The sequence below is a fragment of the Papio anubis genome, chromosome 9 (genome assembly GCF_008728515.1).
Source record: "Papio anubis isolate 15944 chromosome 9, Panubis1.0, whole genome shotgun sequence".
NCBI lineage: Eukaryota > Metazoa > Chordata > Mammalia > Primates > Cercopithecidae > Papio > Papio anubis.
The window spans coordinates 9,959,807-9,982,621 of NC_044984.1; the positions used below are offsets into that span (position 1 = coordinate 9,959,807).

Consider the following 22,815-nt stretch of genomic DNA (forward strand, 5'->3'; position numbering starts at 1 on the left):
CAATTAAGAAAAAAAAAAATTCTTTTTATTTATTTATTTTATTTATTTTATTTATTTATTTATTTATTTTTTGAGATGGAGTCTCGCTCTGTGGCCCAAGCTGGAGTGCAGTGGCACGATCCTGGCTCACTGCAAGCTCCGCCTCCTGGGTTCACGCCATTCTCCTGCCTCAGCCTCCCGAGTAGCTGGAACTACAGGCGCCCACCACCGCGCCCGGCTCATTTTTTGTATTTTTAGTAGAGACGGGGTTTCACCATGGTCTCGATCTCCTGACCTTGTGATCCGCCCGCCTCGGCCTCCCAAAGTGCTGGGATTACAGGCGTGAGCCACCGCGCCCGGCTTTATTTTTTTTTGTGTGACCACCACCTCTCCCTCTCGTCTTAACCACCTGAGTTAACTGGGTTTACAGGCATGTGCCAGCATGCCAAGCTAATTTTTGTATTTTTTGCAGAGATACAGTTTTGCTGCGTTGCCCAGGCTGCTCTTGAACTCCTGAGCTCAAGGCCCACCTTGGCCTCCCAAAGAGATGGGATTACTGGCATAAGCCAATGCACCCGGCCAGAAAAATTATTTTTAACCTAAAATGTATCAACATAATCCATCACTCCAAGAAATTAAAGGTCTTAAGGACCCTTATTAGGATAGCTAAATAAAACTGAGCTCTAAACCTTTCTGGTCCTAAATTAAAGATGCCAAGATGGCACAGGATAAAATCTGACAATCATCCCTCCTAAAAACTCTAACAGAATCTCTAACAGAATCAACCTCCTTAAATATAATATCCTAAATAGCAAAACACTAAACCTATTTCAGAGGAAATCAGAAACTAGACAGAAATCACTGCAATCCTTATTGCTTAACACTATACTGGAGGTTCTAAAGCAGTGGTTCTCAACTGGGGAGAATCTGGAAATTGTACGGTGGTGTTTCTGACATCTGGGGTGGACATACTGGCATTTAGTAGTCATTGGTCAGAAATGCTATTCAAAAGACAAAAACTGCCCAATTTAAAAGTAAGCAAATATAATGAAGAGCAATACATATACAAGTAAACACAAATGACCAAATAAACTATGAAAAGATTCTCTCATTGTTCATGGTGAGAAAAATATAAAGTAAAATAGCCGTAAAACAGCAAGTAATTCTCATCTGATGGGAAAAAAAAAAATTACAAGTTGAAATGCAAAAAGTTATGGGCTTTTTAAAAAGTAATCTGGGCCAGGCGCGGTGGCTCACGCCTGTAATCCCAACACTCTGGGAGGCCGAGGCGGGCGTATCGCAAGGTCAGGAGATCGAGACCATCCTGGCTAACACAGTGAAACCCCGTCTCGACAAAAAATACAAAAAATTAGCCAGGCATGGTTGCAGGCGCCTATAGTCCCAGCTACTCAGGAGGCTGAGGCAGGAGAATGGCGTGAGGCAGGAGAATGGCGTGAACCCGGGAGGCAGATTCAAAAAAAAAAAAAGTAATCTGATTATTTATTTAGAGACAGAGTCTTGCTTTGCTGCCCAGGCTGGAGTGCAGTGGCATGACCTCAGCTCACTGTAACCTCCACCTCCCGGGTTCAAGTGATTCTCCTGCCTCAGCCTCCTGAGTAGCTGGGACTACAAGTGCCTGCCACCATGCCTGGCTTATTTTTGTATTTTTAGTAGAGATGGGGCTTCACCATGTTGCCCATTGGTCTCAAACTCCTGACCTCAAGCGATCCTCCCACCTCAGCCTCCCAAAGTGCTGGGATTATGGTGTGAGTCACTGTGCCTGGCCATAAATTTTTTTAAATATGTATTTTGTTCCAGCAATTCCAACCTTGATGAGACTTATCAAGACAAAAGCACCAGTATATAAAACAAAGCATATTCACAAGGATGTTTATAGTATTATTGCTCACAATAGTAAAACACTGAACACAAACTGCAATTCAATTCTGACAAACAAGGTAAAGAGGCTCTTGCTCTATCAGATATCTACACATAGTACCAAAAGAATAAAGACTGGTATTCATAGAGAAAAAGCACGATACAATAGACTAAGGGACCTTGCAATAGACCCATGCACACGTGGAAATTAAATACATTACAAATTAGTAATAAACAGACTATTCAATAAGTAGCATTCAGACAACCAGTTACTCATTTTGAAAAAAGAAAACAGGATCTCTTTCATCACACTGAACAGCAAAATCAATTTCAGGTAGATTAAAGTCCTAAACATGGAAAAGCTTTTAGAAGACCATATTCAAGAACTGAACATGACCAAAGGGTGGAGAAGAATTTCTTCAATTTTTTTTTTTTTTTTTTGAGACGGAGTCTTTGCTCTGTAGCCCAGGCTGGAGTGCAGTGGCCGGATCTCAGCTCACTGCAAGCTCCACCTCCCGGGTTTGTGCCATTCTCCTGCCTCAGCCTCCCGAGTAGCTGGGACTACAGGCGCCCGCCACCTCGCCCGGCTAGTTTTTTGTATTTTTAGTAGAGACGGGGTTTCACCGTGTTAGCCAGGATGGTCTCGATCTCCTGACCTCGTGATCCGCCCGTCTCGGCCTCCCAAAGTGCTGGGATACAGGCTTGAGCCACCGCGCCCGGCCGAATTTCTTCAATTTAAAAATAGTAGAGAACGTAAAGAAATAGATGAATATGCTTGACATTAAAAGTGACAATTTTTGTCCATCAAAATCTGTAATCAAAAAAAGAAGAAATATCACAGACTGGGATGAAAATACTGTACTTACAATTCATATAACTGACAAAAGAATTTGAAGTCAGATTAGATAAATATGGCCAGGTGCAGTGGCTCACACCTATAATCACTGGACTCTGGGAGGCTGAGATGGGAGGATCACCTGAAGCCAAGAGTTCAAGACTAGCCTGGGCAACACAGCAAGACCTCATCTCTATAAAAAATAAAATATTTTTATAAAGAAAAAAAGAAAAAGAGCCTGTAGATCAATACAAAAAAGGAAAAAAAATCTCGATTAAAAAAAGACACAAAGGACCTGCACAGGCAATTCATAGATGACATACTGGAATATGCACTTAAAAAAGTAAACAGATGCATAACCTCAACAGTGAGAGATAAATTACAATAATGACATGACATAATTCACATTATTTTGGCAAAAGGCTTAATGTCTACCGACCTTACAGGTTGGCAAGAAGGTGGCACTATACGAAACAGTATTTGATGCGGAGAAATCCTAAGGTAGTATACTCACTTTGGAGAATCATTTGGCAATATCTAGTAGAGCTGAATTACTGTAATACACTACAACACAGAAATCCCACTTCTGGGTAAATGGGCTAACCCAGAAACACTCTTGACAATGTATCTAAGGATGAAGTTTTATAACACAAAATAATAACTAGTTTAGGAATATAGACAGAAGCACTGAAAGCACATTATAGGAAAGATAAATACCAAGTTCAGGATGTGGGGAAGAGAGAAGAAAATGATCAGAGAAAGTAAACAGATAACTATATTGACGGCTTATTTCTAAAGCTGGTTAATGGGTGCAAAGGAATCCTTTATACCTTTTTGTAAGCCTCACTGATCTCAAAACAACCTTTATTTATTTATTTATTTATTTTTGAGTCAGGGTCTTGCTGTGTTGCCCAGGCCAGAATGCAGCCTCCCAAGTGGCTGGGACCAGAGGTGTGAATCATCACGTCTGGCTTAATTAATTAATTTTTTGTAGATATGGGGTCTCTCTACACTGTTCAGACTGGTCTCAAACCTCAGGGCTCAAGCCATTCTCTTGCCTTGGCATCCCAACGTGTTGAGCAGGGGATTGTGTACAGGACTGAGTCACAGCACCCGACCTCAAAACAAACTTAAAAAAAAACAATTTACTTCTTAATATAAAACTAAGTTACTTTCTAAAGTTCTTTTTGCTTAAAATATGAAGAGTAACTATTAATTAAATCTCAATGTAGTAAGGTAAAGGTGACCCAGAAAAGATGCCATTTGGCTCTCTTCTAGCTAGTCAGCATGACATGTTATAATGAAAAATTAAAATGAGACATGAAGAGCTAATTCAAGGAGGCAGAAGTCATTTTTCAAGAATAGAAAGTAGGCTGGGCACGGTGGCTCACACCTGGTGGCGCCCAGCAATTTGGGAGGCTGAGGTGAGTGGATCACTTGAGGCCAGCAGTTTAAGACCAGCCTGGCCAACATGGCGAAACCCCATCACTACTGAAAATACAAAAATTAGCCCAGCATGGGGGTGCACACCTGTAGTCCCAGCTACTCAGGAGGCTGAGGCACGAGAATTGCTTGAACCTGGGAGGCAGAGGTTGCAGTGAGCCAAGATCACACCACTATACTCCAGCCTGGGTGGCAGAGCAAGATTCCATCAGGAAAAAAAAAGTAGAAAGTAAAATTAATATAACCAATATCTTTCAAATCTTCACTGTGTTCTTACTCTATCATGTACTCTGAATAAGCCACCATATTGAATTTCATGCTTATCAATATTCCACCTTTAGTTTTACTAAATGTCTGTATTTCCAACACTGCATTGTTTAGTTTTGCATATATTTAAATTTTATATAAATGAAATACATGTATTCTCTTCTTTGACTTGCTTTTTTAGATGAACATTATGTTTTTGAGATTCATCCATGTGGTTATAGATCTCAGAGAGATAAGTAGGGATGACATCACCTAGGGCCTGGTAGCCAGGGCAAGAACTTAAGATTTTTCTGGGAATGCAACTGGGGAGCTATTGGAGGAATTTTGTTTGTTTTTGTTTTTGAGACAGGCTGGAGTGTAGTGGTATGATCGTATGATCATGGCTCACTGCAGCCTCGACCTCCCAGGCTCAGGCAATCTTTCTGCCTTAGCTTCCTGAGTAGCTGGGACCACAGGTGCATGCCACCATGACCAGCTAATTTTTTTTTTTTTTCTTTTTGAGACAGTCTCACTCTGTCGCCCAGGCTGGAGTACAGTAGGGCAATCTTGACTCACTGCAACCTCTGCCTCCTGGTTCAAGAGATTCTCATGCCTCTGCCTCCCGAGTAGCTGGGACTAAACAGGCATGTGCCACTGTACCTGGTTAACTTTATATTTTTAGTAGAGATGGGGTTTCACCATATTAGCCAGGCTAGTCTTGAACTCCTGGCCTCAAGTGATCCATCCACCTTGGCCTAAGAAAGTGCTGGAATTACAGGTTTGGGCCACCAAGCCTGGCCCCAGATAATTTATTTTTATATTTCATAGAGACAGGGTCTTCCCCTCTATTACCCAGGCTGGCTTTGAACCTTGAGCTCAGGATGATCTTCCTGCCTCAGCTTCCCAAAGTGTTGGGATTACCAGTGTGAGCCATGGTTCCTGGCCCTATTAGAGGATTTTGAGCGAAAGTTGATTTGACTTGCAATGTAAAAGCATCCATCATACCACTGTGGTGTTAGGAAGAGATTAGGAGGGAAGAGTAGAAGCAAGAAGACCCCTTAAGGGGCTACTATAGGTAATCCAAATAAGAGAAGATGGTATTAGGAGTAGAGATGGTAAAAATTGGTAAGATTTGGAAACATTCTGAGAGTAGAGATTTCAAAGGGTTCCTGACAATTTGAATATGAGGTATAAGAGAAGAGAGGGACCAGGATGTCTCTAAGGATTTGGGTCTAAATCCGAAAAACAGAGCTGTCATTAAGCAAGACAGACAGGCTGGAAGTGGTGGCTCTCATCTATCATCCCACAAGTTTAGAAGGCCAATGCATGAGAATTGCTTGAGCCCAGGAGTTTGAAAACAGCCTGAGCAACATACGGAGACCATATCTCTACAAAAAAAAACGTAAAAAATTAGCCCGGTGTGGGGTGTGGTGGCTCATGCCTGTAATTCCAGCACTCTGGGAGGCCGAGGCAGGCAGATCACCTGAGGTCAGAGGTTTGAGACCAGCCTGGCCAACATGGTGAAACTCCGTCTCTATTAAAAATAAAAAAATTAGCTGGGCATGGTGGCAGGTGCCTGTAGTCCCAGCTACTCAGGAGGCTGAGGCAGGAGAATCGCTTGAACTCGTGAGGTGGAGGTTGCAGTGAGGGAGCTGAGATTGCACCACTGCACTCCAGCCTGGGTGACAGAGTGAGGCTCTTGTTTCAAAAAATAAAAAATAAAATAATTAGCCGGGCATGGTGGCATGTGCCTGTGGTCTCGGCTACTTGAGAGGCTGAGGCAGGAGGATTGCTTCAGCCCGGGAGGTTGAAGCTGTAGTGAGCTGTGATCCTGCCACTGTACTCCAGCTTGGGTGAGAGGCAAGACCCCATCATTCACTCACTCATACATACATAAGAATAAAATGATAAGGAGATAACTACGGGTAGAACACATTGTAAGGATTTCAGTTTTGGAGATACTGAGTAAGCAATTCCTTATATAAACCTGGAGTTGGAGCAGGGAAAAAAGTCTAAATTGGAGATAGAAATTAGGAAATAATTAACATACAAACGGTATTTAAAGTCATGAGCTGTACAAGATTACTAAGAAAGTGATATAAACAGAGAAGAGGAGGATAAAAACCCAAAGCCTAAGCTCTGATGTACCTGAACAATAAGAGATCTGAGAAAATACATATTTAAGAAAATCAAAATCAGCAATCTTGTTGGGACCAATGGGTAAAATGGGTTAAGACATCTTATAGGAACTCCGATTATATACAAAATAAGTATATCACCAAAGAGGGAATCTCTGACTCCTATCAGACATCCAATACATGTGTAAACTGGGTTACGAATTGAGAATGGGTGAAGGCAGATTTAATATGATTCAGTGAAACAGAATTATATTACTAGAAAAATAACTCGAGTTTAATTACATTGATGGCATGTGTAAAAATCGTATTTACATGTAAAAGGAAACACGTTTTTCAACTTATTAAGAAAGTCTATAGTTACACACAAATGAATACTCACTGGATAAGTTATAATGTCACTCTATATACTAGAAAGATATTTGTATTATTTTTACCTAATGAGCAGTTGCTTTGCATTCTCCCATCTGTTGAACAACGTAACATGGTGCCAACCACACGGCCTCCCACGACAATGACACGTACATCCCGTCCATGAGACTCTTTAACATACTTCTGGAACAGGTATGGTGCTTCATGGCGAATAAGATGGCTTAGATCAGCCAAATGGTGCTTATCTCGAGCCAAGAAAACAGCTTTACCTACGATTGAAAAGAATAAAAATACATGTTAAGTCATCAATTGTGGGCAGATGATACCCATTATCTGAATCTTCTTGTATCACAATCTGCTGTTTCAGAATCAATTACACTTTGTTTTTTAAGTTTTCCTTGTTAGAACTGTTTTAACAGTGAAATAATACAAAAATATATAAAGACAAGGTAAATAATCTCCTTTTACCACTCCCCAAACTCATGTTTCATGACAAACTAAAATTTATTTTGATATATGTTGTGAGGCAGCGGTCTAGATTTGTACTTCTCCAGGTTAGCCAATAATGTCAACCTCATTCACTAGCAAAACTTTTTATCTCTGAATTAAAACATATGTGTGATATATTATTATACAATATACTAATATACTATATTAGGATATAGTAATATAGCAGTATGTTACCTCAATTTATTTCTGAATTCTCTAGCCTGTTCCACTGCTCTATTTGTCTATTTTTGTGCCAATGGAAGTTGCTGTTTTAGATATATGGTTCTAAATTCCTCCCATGGTGGGGAAGGGAAAGGAGGGATACTGAATCTACGTCACTTCTGGCTGAATCTAGGAGGGCCTGTGATTGCTCCAAACAAGAGAATATAGCAGAATTAATTCTATTATGACTTATGAAGGTAGACCATAAACGGTCATACAGCTTCTTTGTTCACTTTAGCATTCACCGTAGGAGGCCTGAGACTCTTGGCTGCCCTACTGGAGAAGCCAAATATAAAGAATCCAGTCAACAGTTCCAGCTGAACTCTGATCCAGCCATCCCTGCCAAAACACAAAATATGTCACTGTACTCAGATTGATGTATCATTTTATGCCTTAAAATTCTATCTTAGTCTGGGCGCAGCGGCTCACGCCTGTAATACCAACACTTGGGGAGGCCGAGGCAGGTGGATCACCAGAGGTCAGGAGTTCAAGACCAGTCTGGCCAACATGATGAAACCCTGTCTCTACTAAAAATACAAAAAACAAAGTAGCTGGGCATGGTGGCAGATGCCTGTAATGCCAGCTACTTGGGAGGCTGAGGCAGGAGAATTGCTTGAACCTGGGAGACAGAGGTTGCAGTGAGCTGAGATCACACCACTGCACTCCAGACTGGGCAACAAGAGCAAAACTCCATCTCATTTAAAAAAAAAAAAAAAAAAAAAAGTCTACCTTAATCCAAAATCATTAAGATATTTTCATATGATACCTTATAAAGTGTTAATAGTTTTACCTTATTCGTTTAAGTCTTCAAACTATGTATCTTTAGAGGGGGATGACTGGAGTTAGTGATCTAAGGTCTTATATTGTTTCTTTGCATTTTTTTTAGACAGAGTCTGGCTCTACTGCCCAGGTTGGAGTTCAGTGGCATGATCTCGGCTCACTGCAACCTCTGCCTCCCAGGTTCAAGCCACTTTCCTGCCTCAGCCTCACGAGTAGCTGGGATTACAGGCGTATGCCACCACATCTGGCTAATTTTTGTATTTTTAGTAGACGCGAGGTTTCATCACATTGGACAGCTGGTCTTGAACTCCTGACCTCAGGTGATCCACCTGCCTTAGCCTCCCAAAGTGCTGGGATTACGGGTGGTCCTTATATTATTGAAGAAGATACAGACAGGTCTAACTTGAGACTCAGTCTAAGTATGTATGTTAAAATCTCTAGGTAACCACTGAACAGAAATAGCTTTTAGCCAAACTGAACAACTCATAGTAGCCTTCTGTAAGTCTGAGGTATCATGCACCTAACAATTTCCCTCTAATTATTCTTCAAAGTCACTCATATTAATAAGCAAGAATAGTTTCAAAACTATATACCTTACCAACAACTCATACACACCTCTATGACCCCGCGTATTCTTTACTACCATTGGGAACTCCAGTACTTCTGCTTCATCAATCATTTTAGCAAAATTTTCATGGCCACCTGGTTTGAGCAATAAAAAAATTTAAGACAAACAGCAGCAGAAGTGTTTTGTGATCAATTTTATCTACACTAAAGACAACCAACAGCACAAGGAAGTTGAAGGTAAGAGCCTGATGGCTATCTTTTTTTTCTTGGAGAAAGTATGTATAAGTTGAAAATAGAACTGAATATCAGTTTAAAACAATACCTTGTAAAACAAATAATAGCTCCCTTAACCTATACATATTCTGATGTCTAACTTAAGTATCTTTCAGCTAAAGAGAGTTTCCTTATTCTATGCCATTTCTCATGTTTTTATCCTTATTATTCTCCCACAGAAATAACAGAAGCCCCAAGATTTACTTTAATATATTCAATTCCCTGCTTGGATTAAGAAACTGAAGAATTAGTTGGTTAAGATCTATCCAAGGTTGAAGAGATGCTGCACACACTGACACACTCCTCTTTATTACCAACAAACACACACACCCCAATTTTTTTGGTCTCCATTATTAATCAGAGTTCTTTCTACACTGGGGTAACTCAGCATCCTGGGTTAAGTCTCCTTTCTCACTCTTTTTATTGACCAAAAACAAATGACACAATAACAAAATTAGAGCAAAAATAGACTGTAGCTACAAAAATCAGCACGATGAGAGAGAAAAGTTGAGACAGGATAAAGTTCATTAAACAAGTGAAATATGAGAAATGTGTAGCTTTGCAAAATTATGATGACTTGGTCACCAAATTTTAATCCTTCATCAATAGAACAAAGGTAATACTTGTTAATTTGGTTAGCCTTTTTTCCCTTCTTTCCATTCTCATAAAATCAACATTGTACAATCATGTTATAAACTATTAAGATCCCCAAGCATTAAAAACACAGAATTCTCAACTTACATTAATTCTGTCTCTTCCTATGCAATTGCTAAAAACGGAAACCGTGTCCACGCATGCCATACAGGCTTGGTGGGGGTTGGGGAGGAAGAGTTCCTTTCTTTAAAATATTAACAATAAGGAGAGGACAAGGGTTCCTTTGTAAAGCCTCATTAAATCTCCAAGCATTCTTCTGGATATTTGAAGAAACACCTTTATGGAAAACTCTGCACTAATTTAAGTTTCGTCTTTTCCAAACAAGAGAATTAAAGGCAGGAAATACATTAGCAAAATGTTGCTTAGAGCAGTGTTACTCAGAATGTGGTCCTGCAACCTGTGTCTGTATAGGACTTGTTCACTACTGTTATGCGGTCAGATAAATACAAAAGGGTAGGCAGCAGAAGCTTTTATAGCAGTCTGGCACTGCTGTGATCATTTTATTATATTTTACACGAGTATTAATCTACCACAGATTGATCTTTAAAAAAAACAAAAAAACAAAAAAAACCCCTTTTACCAGAAGTTTGAAAGCACTGTTTTAAAGCATACCTACTAAAGTGTTACTTTCTTTAAAAACATTAAAATATTTGAGTTATCAAAATGGTAATGAAGAAAACAAAAAATTGATGTCATAAAATTCTATTATCTTTTACCACAGAGGTTGGCAAACTAAGGCCTACGGGTCAAATTTGACCTATTGGCTGTTTTTTTTTTTTTTTTTTTTTTTTTTTGACGGAGGCTCCCGCTGGCGCCCCGTCGCGGGATCTCAGCTCACTGCAAGCTCCGCCTCCCGGGTTCACGCCATTCTCCGGCCTCAGCCTCCCGAGTAGCTGGGACTACAGGCGCTGCCACCTCGCCCGGCTATTTTTTGTATTTCTTAGTAGAGACGGGGTTTCACCGTGTTAGCCAGGATGGTCTCGATCTCCTGACCTCGTGATCCGCCCATCTCGGCCTCCCAAAGTGCTGGGATTACAGGCTTGAGCCACCGCGCCCGGCTGGCTGTTTTTATAATAAAGTTTCATTGGAACAAAACTACTCATTTGTTTAAGCATTGTCTATAGCAGCTTTCATGTTACAACAGCATTACTGAGGGTTACCAGAGAACTCATGGCTTGTAAAACCTAAAATACTTTTAATCTTGAAAGTTTGTTAACCCTATTTTCCCCCATAATATGAAACAAATCTTAAGATATGATTTGTAATTAGCCTGTCCAGTGTGTTAAAACTGAAAGTCACTTCTATAAGATGTTCTTTCATGTCTGTAAATTTATCCTATTAAACTATCAGTGGTTAATATTTAGGCTATGCATGCTCTTTAGTAGGCTCACCATAAGAGAAAGTATCTGGCAGAGGAACACCATGGCCAGCTAACTCTTGAAATGTCCAGAACTTATTAACGCAGTTCAGGATGGCTTGAGGTCGGTTCATTAACCGGCATCCCATCTTCTCTAGATGGCGCAAAACAGTGATGTCACTATCACTCTGCACCCAAGGGGTTGGTACTCTGACTACCACCACTTGTGGGTAGGCAGTGATTAGCTCTCCATTGATCCGCAGACCTGAAATACATAAAAACAAGGCCAAAACCATTAGAGGGAAATACACAATAAAACAGAGAAATAGTAATATGCCATAGAGGAACAGTAATATGCCAAAGTTTGGATCATAAAATGAAATGTACTATTTTGTTAATATTAAATTGGGATGGAGATATTCCTCTGTAAGAAAAAAGAAAATTTAATTAGAAAAATCTCTGGTTAAAGAAATTATAGTACACACTACTACAATGAATTACGACAAAGCCATTAAAAAGAATGTCATAAACATGTATGTTCAGAGATGAACAAATGCCCAGATACATAATGTTGAGTTTTTATTTTAAAGGGCAAATCTGAGAAAAGGTTTTATTTGTGCATACACATAAAAAATACCTATATGGGCCGGCTGCAGTGGTTCACACCTATAATCCCAACACTTCGGGATGCCAAGGCAGGCAGATCACGAGGTTAAGAGATCCAGGCCATCCTGGCCAACGTGGTGAAACCCCAACTCTACTAAAAATACAAAAACTAACTGGGTGTGGTGGCAGGCGCCTCTAATCTCAGCTACTTGGGAGGCTGAGGCAGGAGAATCACTTGAACCAGGGAGATGGGGGTTGCAGTGACCCGAGATCGCACCACCGCACTCAGCCTGGTGACACAGAGAGACTCAAAATCAATCAATCAATCAATCAATCAATCAATCAATCTAAGTGGTTTAACAATTTAACTGGCTTCCTATGAAAGTGACTGGGTGGCAAGGCAGGAAGAGGAAGGTTGAAGAGAAAATTTTAATATTGTGCTCCATGTAATTCTCTATATTTTTTTTTTTTTTTTTTTTTTTAGGACGGGGCTTCCCCTTTTTCCCCCGGTGGAGTGCAGTGGCCGGATCTCAGCTCACTGCAAGCTCCGCCTCCCGGGTTTACGCCATTCTCCTGCCTCAGCCTCCCGAGTAGCTGGGACTACAGGCGCCCGCCACCACGCCCGGCTAGTTTTTTATATTTTTTAGTAGAGGCGGGGTTTCACTGTGTTAGCCAGGATGGTCTCGATCTCCTGACCTCGTGATCTGCCCGTCTCGGCCTCCCAAAGTGCTGGGATTACAGGCTTGAGCCACCGCGCCCGGCCGTAATTCTCTATATTATGTTTTGTATGCTTTTTAAAAAAGTGAGAACATATGTCTCTATAATGAAAAAAGAAAACAATTTTTTAAGAGAAAAGTTTCTTGAATATTTACCCAATACCATTCTACTTAGGGAGACCCCAAATAATACACAAACAAGGTATTTATATGAGTTGCTTCTTTTTGAGACAAAGTCTCACTGTCACCTAGGCTGGAGTGCAGTGGCTGGTCTCAGCTTACTGCAACCTCCACTTCCTGGGTTCAAGCAATTCTCCTACCCCAGCCTCCCAAGTGGCTGGGACTACAGGCGTCTGCCACTATGCCTGGCTTTTTTGTATTTTTAGTAGAGACGGAGTTTCACCACGTTGGCCAGGATGGTCTCAAACTCCTGACCTAATGATCCACCTGCCTTGGCTTCCCAAAATGCTTACAGGCATATCACCGCGCCTGCCCCGGCTTCTTAAACTCTATTTTCATTAAAAAAAATATATAGTACATATATATAAAAAATATATATAGTGTATATATAAATTTTATGTGTATATATACGCATACACACACACACACACAGAGTAATCCCATATTGTCTGTGGGGAATGTTTCAAGACCCTCAATGGATGCTTGGAACTGTGGAAAGCCTAAACTGAGAACTATATATACTGTGCTTTTTCCTATACACACATACCTGTGATAAAGTTTAATTTATAAATTAGGCACAGTAAGAAATAGTAACTAGTAATAAAACTGGACAATTATAACAATTACTGTAATAAGATTTATGTAAATGTGGTCCCTTTCTCTCAAAATCTTATTATACTGTACCATGGGTAACTAAAAACAGCATGCAAAACCATGGGAAGCAAAACTGTGGCTAGGGAGGACTACTACACTTGTTTAAAACATTCAAACACAAAAACACAGAACATATTCACCTTCCATACAACATTCTAGGTACCTAACGTTATTAGTACGTATTTTCCCTACTGTCATCTAAGTATACAGAAACGTATATAGATATATAATCACTTAAAATTATTGGCCGGGAGTGGCGGCTCATACCTGTAATCCCAGCACTTTGGGAGGCAGAGGCGGGTGTATCACCTGAGGCTGGGAGTTCAAGACCAGCCTGGCCAACATGGTGAAACCCCATCACTACTAAAAATACAAAAATTAGCCAGGTGTGGTGGTGCATGCCTGTAATCTCAGCTACTCGGGAGGCTAAGGCTGGAGAATCTCTTGAACCCAGGAGGCGGAGGTTGCGGTGAGCTGAGATTGCACCACTGCACTCCAGCCTGGACAATAGAGTGAGACTCTATCTTAAATTAAAAAAAAAAAAAATTAAAAAAAAAAAAATCAGAGACATCTTTCTGTATCAGAGCATATATAGCTTTATTTCAATACGTTAGGTGGGCTGAATGGATTACATTTTATAGATATACCATATGATCAATTCCTTACTAATAACTGATACTCAGCCGGGCGCGGTGGCTCAAGCCTGTAATCCCAGCACTTTGGGAGGCCAAGGCGGGCGGATCACGAGGTCAGGAGATCGAGACCATCCTGGCTAACAACATGAAACCCGTCTCTACTAAAAAATACAAAAAATTAGCCAGGTGCGGTGGCGGGTGCCTGTAGTCCCAGCTACTCAGGAGGCTGAGGCAGGAGAATGGCGTGAACCCAGGGGGGCGGAGCTTTCAGTGAGCCGAGATTGTGCCACTGCACTCCAGCCTGGGCGACAGAGCAAGACTCCGTATCAAAAAAAAAGAAAACAAAAAAAACTGATATTCATTCATCCAGTAAATATTAAGTACTATGTGTCAGATTCTTTTCTATATGGTCAAAATAGATTGATAAATAAGATAAGGTCCTTGCTTTCAAGAAGCTTTCTAGTGGGAGACAGACACTATATCAATTTTTATGGTATTAACTTTTAAACACGGTAGTAGTTCTGATGGAAGAAAAATCAGGGAGGTAGAATTAATGGCAAAATTAAGGCACAAACCATGAGCCGAGGGTGTGTGTGTTTAAAAAAAAAGAGAAAGGACAATTCAAATGTAAGGCAGAGCACAAATCACGGGGCAAAAATGTTAACAATATGTGTGTGTGTGTCTCTGCGACTTGTATTGATGTACAGTAAAAGATATGGCTGGTCAGGTAAAGTGTCAAATATGCAAAGCCATATGATCTGAACTAAAGAATTTATATCTGTTCTGATTAGGAATTGAGAGTCTGTGCTGGATATTGCCTGCTGATAGTCCATGCCATCCCATCTTTTAATTATTCCCCTGTATGTATAGCAGGGAATAGAAGCATATTCTATATACTCCTCTGCCAACAGAATTCCATCTTGAGAATCTACCAACAAGATGACAATTACACGAAATTTTGGCCAGGCTTACTCTGCAAACCCAGCACTCTGGGAGACAGAAGGAAGAGGATTGCTTGAGACCAAGAGTTCGAAACTAGCCTAGGCAACATGAGATCTTCATCTCTAAAAAAAAATACTTTAAAAATTAGCCTGGTGTGGTTGTATCTGTAGCCCTAGTCACTCAGAAGGCTGAGGTAGGAGGATAATTTGAGTCCAGGAGTTTAAGACTGCAGTGACCTATGATCAACCTGGATGACAAAGACCCTGACCCTAAAAGCGAAAAAAGGTTTTATTTGAAGGTGAAAAAAGTAGAAATTATTCTCCAGGAGCACCCATGGATAGGTATGTGGTCATCAGCAGATGTGAGGTTTGCCTGTGGCTAACACCATTCTCCTCACAATCATTTGCTACAAGCATCTTGATTATTTTTTCTTTTCTCTTCTTTTTTTTTTTTTTTTGAGACGGAGTCTCACTCTGTCGCCCAGGCTGGAGTGCAGTAGCACAATCTTGGCTCACTGCAACCTCCGCCTCCTGGGTTCAAGCGATTCTCCTGCCTCAGTCTCCTGAGTAGCTGGGACTACAGGCATGCACCACCACGCCCCGCTGCCTTTTTGTATTTTTTAGAGATGGGGTTTCACCATGTTGGCCAGGCTGGTCTCGAACTCCTGACCTCAGGTGATCTGCCCACCTCAGCCTCCCAAAGTGCTGGGATTACAGGCATGAGCTACTGCTCCCGGCCCTTGATATCATTTCTTAGGCTTTAGCAGTGACTTGCCTAGATAAGCAAATCCAAAGAGTATTCTAAAAATTGAAAAAAAGCCTCGGTGCCAGTTTGAGGATGAAAAATTTTGAGATAAGGATACAGAGAATGGGAATGTTAAGAAGGGAAGCTGGTTTGGGGCAGAAGATGTTGGATTTGGATCTAGATAGGAAAGACTTTGGTAAAGACATAAGGATTTTAAAGTAGAATTACTGTACTTGAAATGTAGACTGGAACTATACATATATGTATACAGTCATATTGGTGGAGTGAAAGCTGTATATTCATATTTAAATATTAATTTATGGGGCCAGGCACAGTGGCTCATGCCTGTAATCCCAGCACTTTAGGAAGCCGAGGTGGGTGGATCACCTGAGGTCAGGAGTTCGAAACCAGTCTGGCCAACATGGTGAAACCCTGTCTCTACTAAAAATAGAACAATTAGCCAGGCATAGTGGCAGGTGTCTGTAATCCCAGCTACTCCAGAGGCTGAGGCAGGAGAATCGCTTATACCTAGGAGGCGGAGGTTGCAGTGCGCTGAGATCAAGCCACTGCACTCCAGCCTCGGTGACAGAGTGAAATTCCTTGTCAAAGAAAAAAGAGCTGGGCGCAGTGGCTCACACATGTAATCCCAGCACTTCAGGAGGCTGAGACGGGCAGATCACCTGAGGTCAGGAGTTCAAGACCAGCCTGACCAACATGGAGAAACCCCATCTCTACTAAAAATACAAAAATTAGCCAGGCGTGGTGGCTCATGCATAAAATCCCAGCCACTTGAGAGGCTGAGGCAGAAGAATCGCTTGAATCAGGGAGGCGGAGGTTGCAGTGAGCAGAGATCATGCCATGGCATTCCAGCCTGGGCAACAAGAGTAAAACTCCATCTCAAAAAAAAAAAAAAAATTCACTTATGGGAATCAGCCTGAGAATAGCTAAAGAAATAAGAATATGTAAGTTGAAAATATGAAAGTAAAAAAGAGACACCAAGGACCTCAATAAGAGCCAGGGTAAAACTTAAAGGGAAAAAGTCAGTTAAAAAAAAAAGAAATAGCAAGGCCAGCCACAGTGGCTCACGCCTATAATCCCAGCCCTTTAGGAAGCTGAGGTGGGCAAATCACTTGAGGTCAGGAGTTCAAGACTAGTTGGCCAACATGGCAAAACCCGTCTCTACTAAAAATACAAAAATTACACAAGGACGGAAAACCAAACACTGCATATTCTCACTCACAGGTGGGAGTTGAACAATGAGAACACATGGACACAGGGCGGGAAACATCACACACTGGGGCTTGTCGTGGGGTGGGGGACTGGGGGAGGGATAGCATTAGGAGAAATACTTAATGATGTAAATGACCAGTTGATGGGTGCAGCAAACCAACGTGGCACATGTATACCTATGTAACAAACCTGCATGTTGACACATGTACCCTAGAACTTTAAGTACAATAATAAAAAAAAAAAAGAAAGAATTATCTTAAAAAAATAAAAAAATTAGGCATGGTGGCACACACCTGCAATTCTAACTACTTGGGAGGATGAGGCAGGAGGTATGCTTGAACCCAGGAGGCGGAGGTTGAAGTGAGCAGAGATTGTGCCACTGCACTCCATACTAAGCAACAGAGCGAGACTCCGTCTCAAAAAAATTAAAAAAAAATTAAAAAGTTAAAAAAACCAGCAAAATCTAGAATTATTAAATAGCATTACAAAAAATAAGAAAATCAGGAGAGAACAACCAAAACCATTAAATGAAAGAAACAAAGCAAGCTTTGAGAAAAGCTTGAGTTATAAGGAAGACAATGTAAACTGTCAAGAAAAAATTCAACCATTATTACCCTATCATTATGCTAATCTGGAAATAACTTTTGCTGTTTTTTAAAAATGGGATAAAGATGCAAAAAACTGTTCCACTCTCCAGTATAAACAGTCTATTTGTTGCCACCGGAAAATGGGAGTGCTCTAACCAAAAGTATAGTTGGATCTGCACAGTGCACTATGGGGGTATTAGTGAGGATGGAAAGAAATTCAACGCCTCCTCTAACAAATACCTGATGTTATTCTAGGAAAGCAGAAGGGATCCAAGGCTGGAAAGATGAATGTGAGCCAAAAAGGCAAAGTCACATCTCTTAGGATTCTGCCTTACGAGCTACTGATCTCTTGAGCACTCACCAAATATCACTCATACCTTTGATGTAGAGCTTGTAAATTGATATAAGAGAATGGTTTCTTCCCTCAGACCCATGTTATTTAGTAAACAGAAGCACATAGTTGTTTGAAGAACTTTATCCACGATTCCATTACTCACTGTAAAAACATGTATTCCAACTGAATGTGCTTTGTTTTTAACCCCATCTCCTCTAACATATATTGTTTTTTTAATAAACATCTTAAATCCCGACTTATAAAATTTTTCATCTAGCTTGTTGACTTAATACTGAAATTAAGATATCGGTACAAATATTTTAGATATAAGTTTTGGATCAGGTGTATAATAAAGTGCTAACGTAACAATAAGATTAATAAGTTAACCCTAGAACAGCAATGGGGTGGGGAAGCAATCTTTCTTCCTTTTTTATTAGGATATAAAAGGTATTGTGTATTAAAAGGTGCTTTTGTCAAAGCAGAGTGATACAGTGTTAAGGGCTGATTATGCTCCAGTCTGAATGGTAACAATCTCTCCTTCCCCATAATTAAGTGGGGGGAACTTCTCAGATGACCTACTATAAACTTCTGTGTTTTGAAAGCAGAGTTTGGCTATACTCTTTTTTTTTTTTTTTTTTTTTTGAGACGGAGTCTCGCGCTGTGTCACCCAGGCTGGAGTGCAGTGGCGCGATCTCGGCTCACTGCAAGCTCCGCCTCCCAGGTTCAGGCCATTCTCCTGCCTCAGCCTCCGAGTAGCTGGGACTACAGGCGCCCGCCACCACGCCCGGCTAGTTTTTTGTATTTTTAGTAGAGACGGGGTTTCACCATGTTAGCCAGGATGGTCTCGATCTCCTGACCTCGTGATCCGCCCGCCTCGGCCTCCCAAAGTGCTGGGATTACAGGCTTGAGCCACCGCGCCCGGCTATACTCTTAACAATAGTAAGCACTAGTGGTTTTCTTCCCAGGAATTGAGGAACAGAAAAATGGCAGCATCTTCATTACTGATATTTACTTTTATTCCATCCTTGAGCATTCCAGATGACTTTTTAGGACTTCTGGAATTTTTTTTTTTTTTTTTTTTTTTTTTCCTGAGACAGACTCTTGCTCTGTCACCCAGGCTGGAGTGCAGTGGTGCAATCTCAGCTCACAGTAACCTCTGCCTTCTTGGTGCAAACAATTCTCTTGCCTCAGCCTCCCAAGCAGCTGGGATTACAGGCGAGTATCACCACGCCTGGCTAATTTTTGTATTTTTAGTAGAGACAGGATTTCCCCCACGTTGGCCAGGCTGGTCTCCAGCTCCTGACTTCAGGTGATCCGCCCGCCTCCGCCTCCCAAAGTGCTGAAATTACAGGCATGAGCCACCGCGCCTGGCTGGACTTCTGAAATCTTTTGAAAGCTTATAGTATTTTCAGATTTTTAACTAAAAGTTTCAACTAAAGTTGCTGTTTGTATAAAATTAAAAGCCCACACAATCTTTGTGTCAAAAATTAAGGAAGCACTCAAAGACTAATGGAGATGTGTTATAAGGACACAGGAGACAACCTGGAGGTGTTCCCACTAGCTAAATTTGAGATGATCTGGCAATCAAAAAATAACTGGTAACACAGTGAGTATAAAAAGTCCATGAATCCACAATGAATATGGAGAAACGGTAAAAAAGCCCCATTTGGTACCTCAGGAGGGGATTATTACAGATGCTCCTCGAAGTCAAGTAGCATACTGAACGTTTATCACTTCTATCTACACCACTGTAAAGTTGAAAAATCTTACATTAGACCACTGTAAATCAGGGACTATCTGTACATAAATCCTTATTCCCAAAACTAGTAAAGCGGGAAAATTACATTTACTTAACCTTTCTTTTCAGGAGGCACTATAGTTCATCACTAGTAGAGAAAACTCTTTTAGAAAAGAATGTGAACTAATAAATCACTAATAGTGACACAGACTCTCATTTTGTGCTTCTGTTTGTCTGTACTATGAAGTACATACCGTCCATTGAAGTAATTTTTTGTCTAAACTCTATAACCTGGATATAATCAAGCCAATTTACACAAAACTCTAGGAGGCAAACATCAAAAGGAAATGATCAAACAACTGCAGAATGTGAGACATTTTAAGTGTTCTGATCACTTCATGTCATTGCAGAAATAAAGATGCAGAGGCCAGGTGCACTGGCTCATGCCTGTAATCCCAGCACTTTGGGAGGCTGAGGCAGGCAGATCACCTGAAGTTAGGAGTTCAAGACCAGCCTAGGTAACATGGTGAAGCCTCACAGCTGAGTGTGGTGGCGCATACCTGTAATCCCATCTACGAGGGAGGCTGCAGTGAGCCAAGATCACACCACTGCACTCCAGCCTGGGCCACAGGGTGAGATTCTGTCTCGAAAAAAAAAATAATAATAATCATAATAAAAATAAATAAAAAATAAAAAGAGAGATGGGGAGATTGTTTTAGATTTAAAAGACTAAGCAAACATTACAACCAAACGCAATGCATGAACCTTACCAGAGCTGATCTGAAAAGACTAACCAAAAAAAGACATTTTGGAATCAACTAAGAAAATCTGATTCAAGAGCATATATTAGATAATATTAGAGAGTTGATAATTTTCTTAGGTGTGCTAATGGATTATATAGATTATATAGGTAACCTCTTTTTTGGATGGACATATTGAAGTATTTAGGGGTGAAATGACACAAAGATGGCTATTTGAAAAGTTAATGCCCTCCCAAAAAAGTTTTGCATGTATATATATGAACAAGACGATATGAAAGAATTATGATAAAAGGTTCCTGTTAAACTCAATCTCTAAGTAGCAAAAATATACTTGCTCATCATTCCATTCTTTCAGATTTTCTGTTCACTTAAAACCTTCCCACAAAGAAAATTCTAAACCCAGGTGTCTTTCAAAGGTGATTTCCATTAGACATTCAAGGAAGAAATAATACCAAACCTATACATTTTTCCAGAAAAGAGGGAACAACAACAAAGCGCGCTCCAGCCTGTTTTATGAAGCCAAAATACGTTAGCAGAAAAACTGACAATGACATTTCAAGTGGAGTTGTAAACCAATCTCACGAACATAAATGTAAAAATCTTCAACAAAATATGAAGACATTCTATACAGCAATATAATTAATCATAAACAAGGTAGGTTGTAAAGTTCAAAGTTGAAAAACCACTCAGGTAATTCAAGTTCACAGAAAAAAGAGAAAAAAATCCTTTTTATTCATTCACTAAAAGGATAAAAACTGATAAAATTCAACAACCATTCAGTTTGCCCTTTTTCAAAGTGGACTAGGGGCCTAGACTTTTCTTGCTGTGATTTGAGTCACATATTGTTACAATTTCTGTTTCTCACAGGATAGATTAACTTGATTTTTTATTCTTATTGTCTTGTCAGGGACAAAAACATCCTTTTTTTTTTTTTTGAGATGGAGTCTCACTCTGTACAAAATACAATCAGCAACAAAAAGTTAGAAATGAAAAAATCGTAATTGTGTCATTTACAATAGCAGCAAAACCCATAAAATTCACAGGAATAAGATACAGCTAATGAAAGATGTATAAGATCTCTGAGGATAGAATTACAAAACATTATTAGAGACATTAAAGATGATGAAAGGGACAGATCATGTTTACAGATAGGAAGATGGTATAGTATGAATATTTTTTTCCCAAAGTAATCTATAGATAGATACAGTTTCAGTGAAAATTCCAAGTGACATTTTTGTGGAACTTTGACAAGTTGATTCTAATATATATATGCAAAGAATCATAAATAGACAAACATTCTTGAAAAAAGAGGGCTTATTCTACTGGATGTCACTATAAAGCTACAGTAATTAAGTCAGTGTAGTATTGGTACAAAGGACAATTAAAAAAAAAAAAAGAAAGAAAGAAAGAAAACAAATAGCCCAGAAATCCCACCTATTACTTGATTTATTGGAACGGTAACACTGGAAAGCAAAGGGCAAAGGTCAGTCTCCTTTGTAAAGTGCTGAGACAACCAAATATTCAAGTGCAAAGAAACCATTGTAACAATAATAGGTTTTACTGCCTGATGCACACGGCAGGTTAATATGCTGAGATATCAGGTTGCAGCAGAGAAAGTTTTGTCACAGGGTCACCAAAGGAGGAGATGGGCAGGAACCTCAAATTTGTCTCCCTAAGGAGTCTGGGATTAGAGTTTTGGAGTTGGCCAAAGTGTGGGGATCGCTGATGGTTTCAACATTACCACCTATAACCCATGAGTAAGATACCTATCATTAGCCATAAAAATTAATTCCAGGTGGATTGTAAATTTATATATTTACAGCTAAACTATAAAACCTCTAAAACATAACACAGGGGAGTTTCTTCATAATCTCAAGATAGAGATGGATTTCTTAAACACAGCGTAACCATAAACAGTAAGAGTTGGATTACATTAAATCCTTCTATTTGTCAAGACACTATTGAGAAAGATAAAGGCAAGCCACAGATGAGACATTTAAAACAGTAAAACAATCAGACAATCCAATAACAAAATGGACACAAAAGTTGAATAGGCACTTTATCAATAAGGATACCAAACAAATATGTGAAGATACTCAATCTCATCAGTGAGTTGGGATACATAAAAGAAAACCACAATTAGATACTATTTTGCACCCACTAGAATAGTTAAAAACAAAAGACCATTAAACAAGTGTTTATGTGAAAGCATTATAGTCCCATAAATCAAGGAAAAAAAAAAAAGGAAACAAGTATGTGGTTTAAGAATAAACGCCTCTTATTCACTAAGAAGAGAAGTGAACGTCCTTAATCTGGTAAAGGGTTACTTGAAAAAAAAAATCTACATTTTTAAACATCAGATTTATTTACTAGAACAAATCACAGCACTCCCTTTAAGATTGGGCATAATAGGCCGGGCGCGGTGGCTCAAGCCTGTAATCCCAGCACTTTGGGAGGC

At 40.0% G+C, this 22,815-nt stretch overlaps 1 protein-coding gene across 18 annotated transcripts in view; it reads right to left on the minus strand.

The window, feature by feature from the left end:
• RIMKLB (ribosomal modification protein rimK like family member B) overlaps positions 1-22,815 on the minus strand; it is a 92,730-nt gene that overhangs the window by 17,085 nt on the left and 52,830 nt on the right. For all 18 annotated transcript variants that reach the window (XM_031650281.1, XM_031650275.1, XM_031650278.1 and 15 more), the window contains 3 exons: positions 11,265-11,495; positions 8,995-9,081; positions 6,954-7,157 (listed from right to left, as the gene is read on the minus strand). In XM_031650281.1, the coding sequence (XP_031506141.1) occupies positions 6,954-7,157; positions 8,995-9,081; positions 11,265-11,495 (522 nt within the window). The remainder of the gene's footprint in view (positions 1-6,953; positions 7,158-8,994; positions 9,082-11,264; positions 11,496-22,815) is intronic.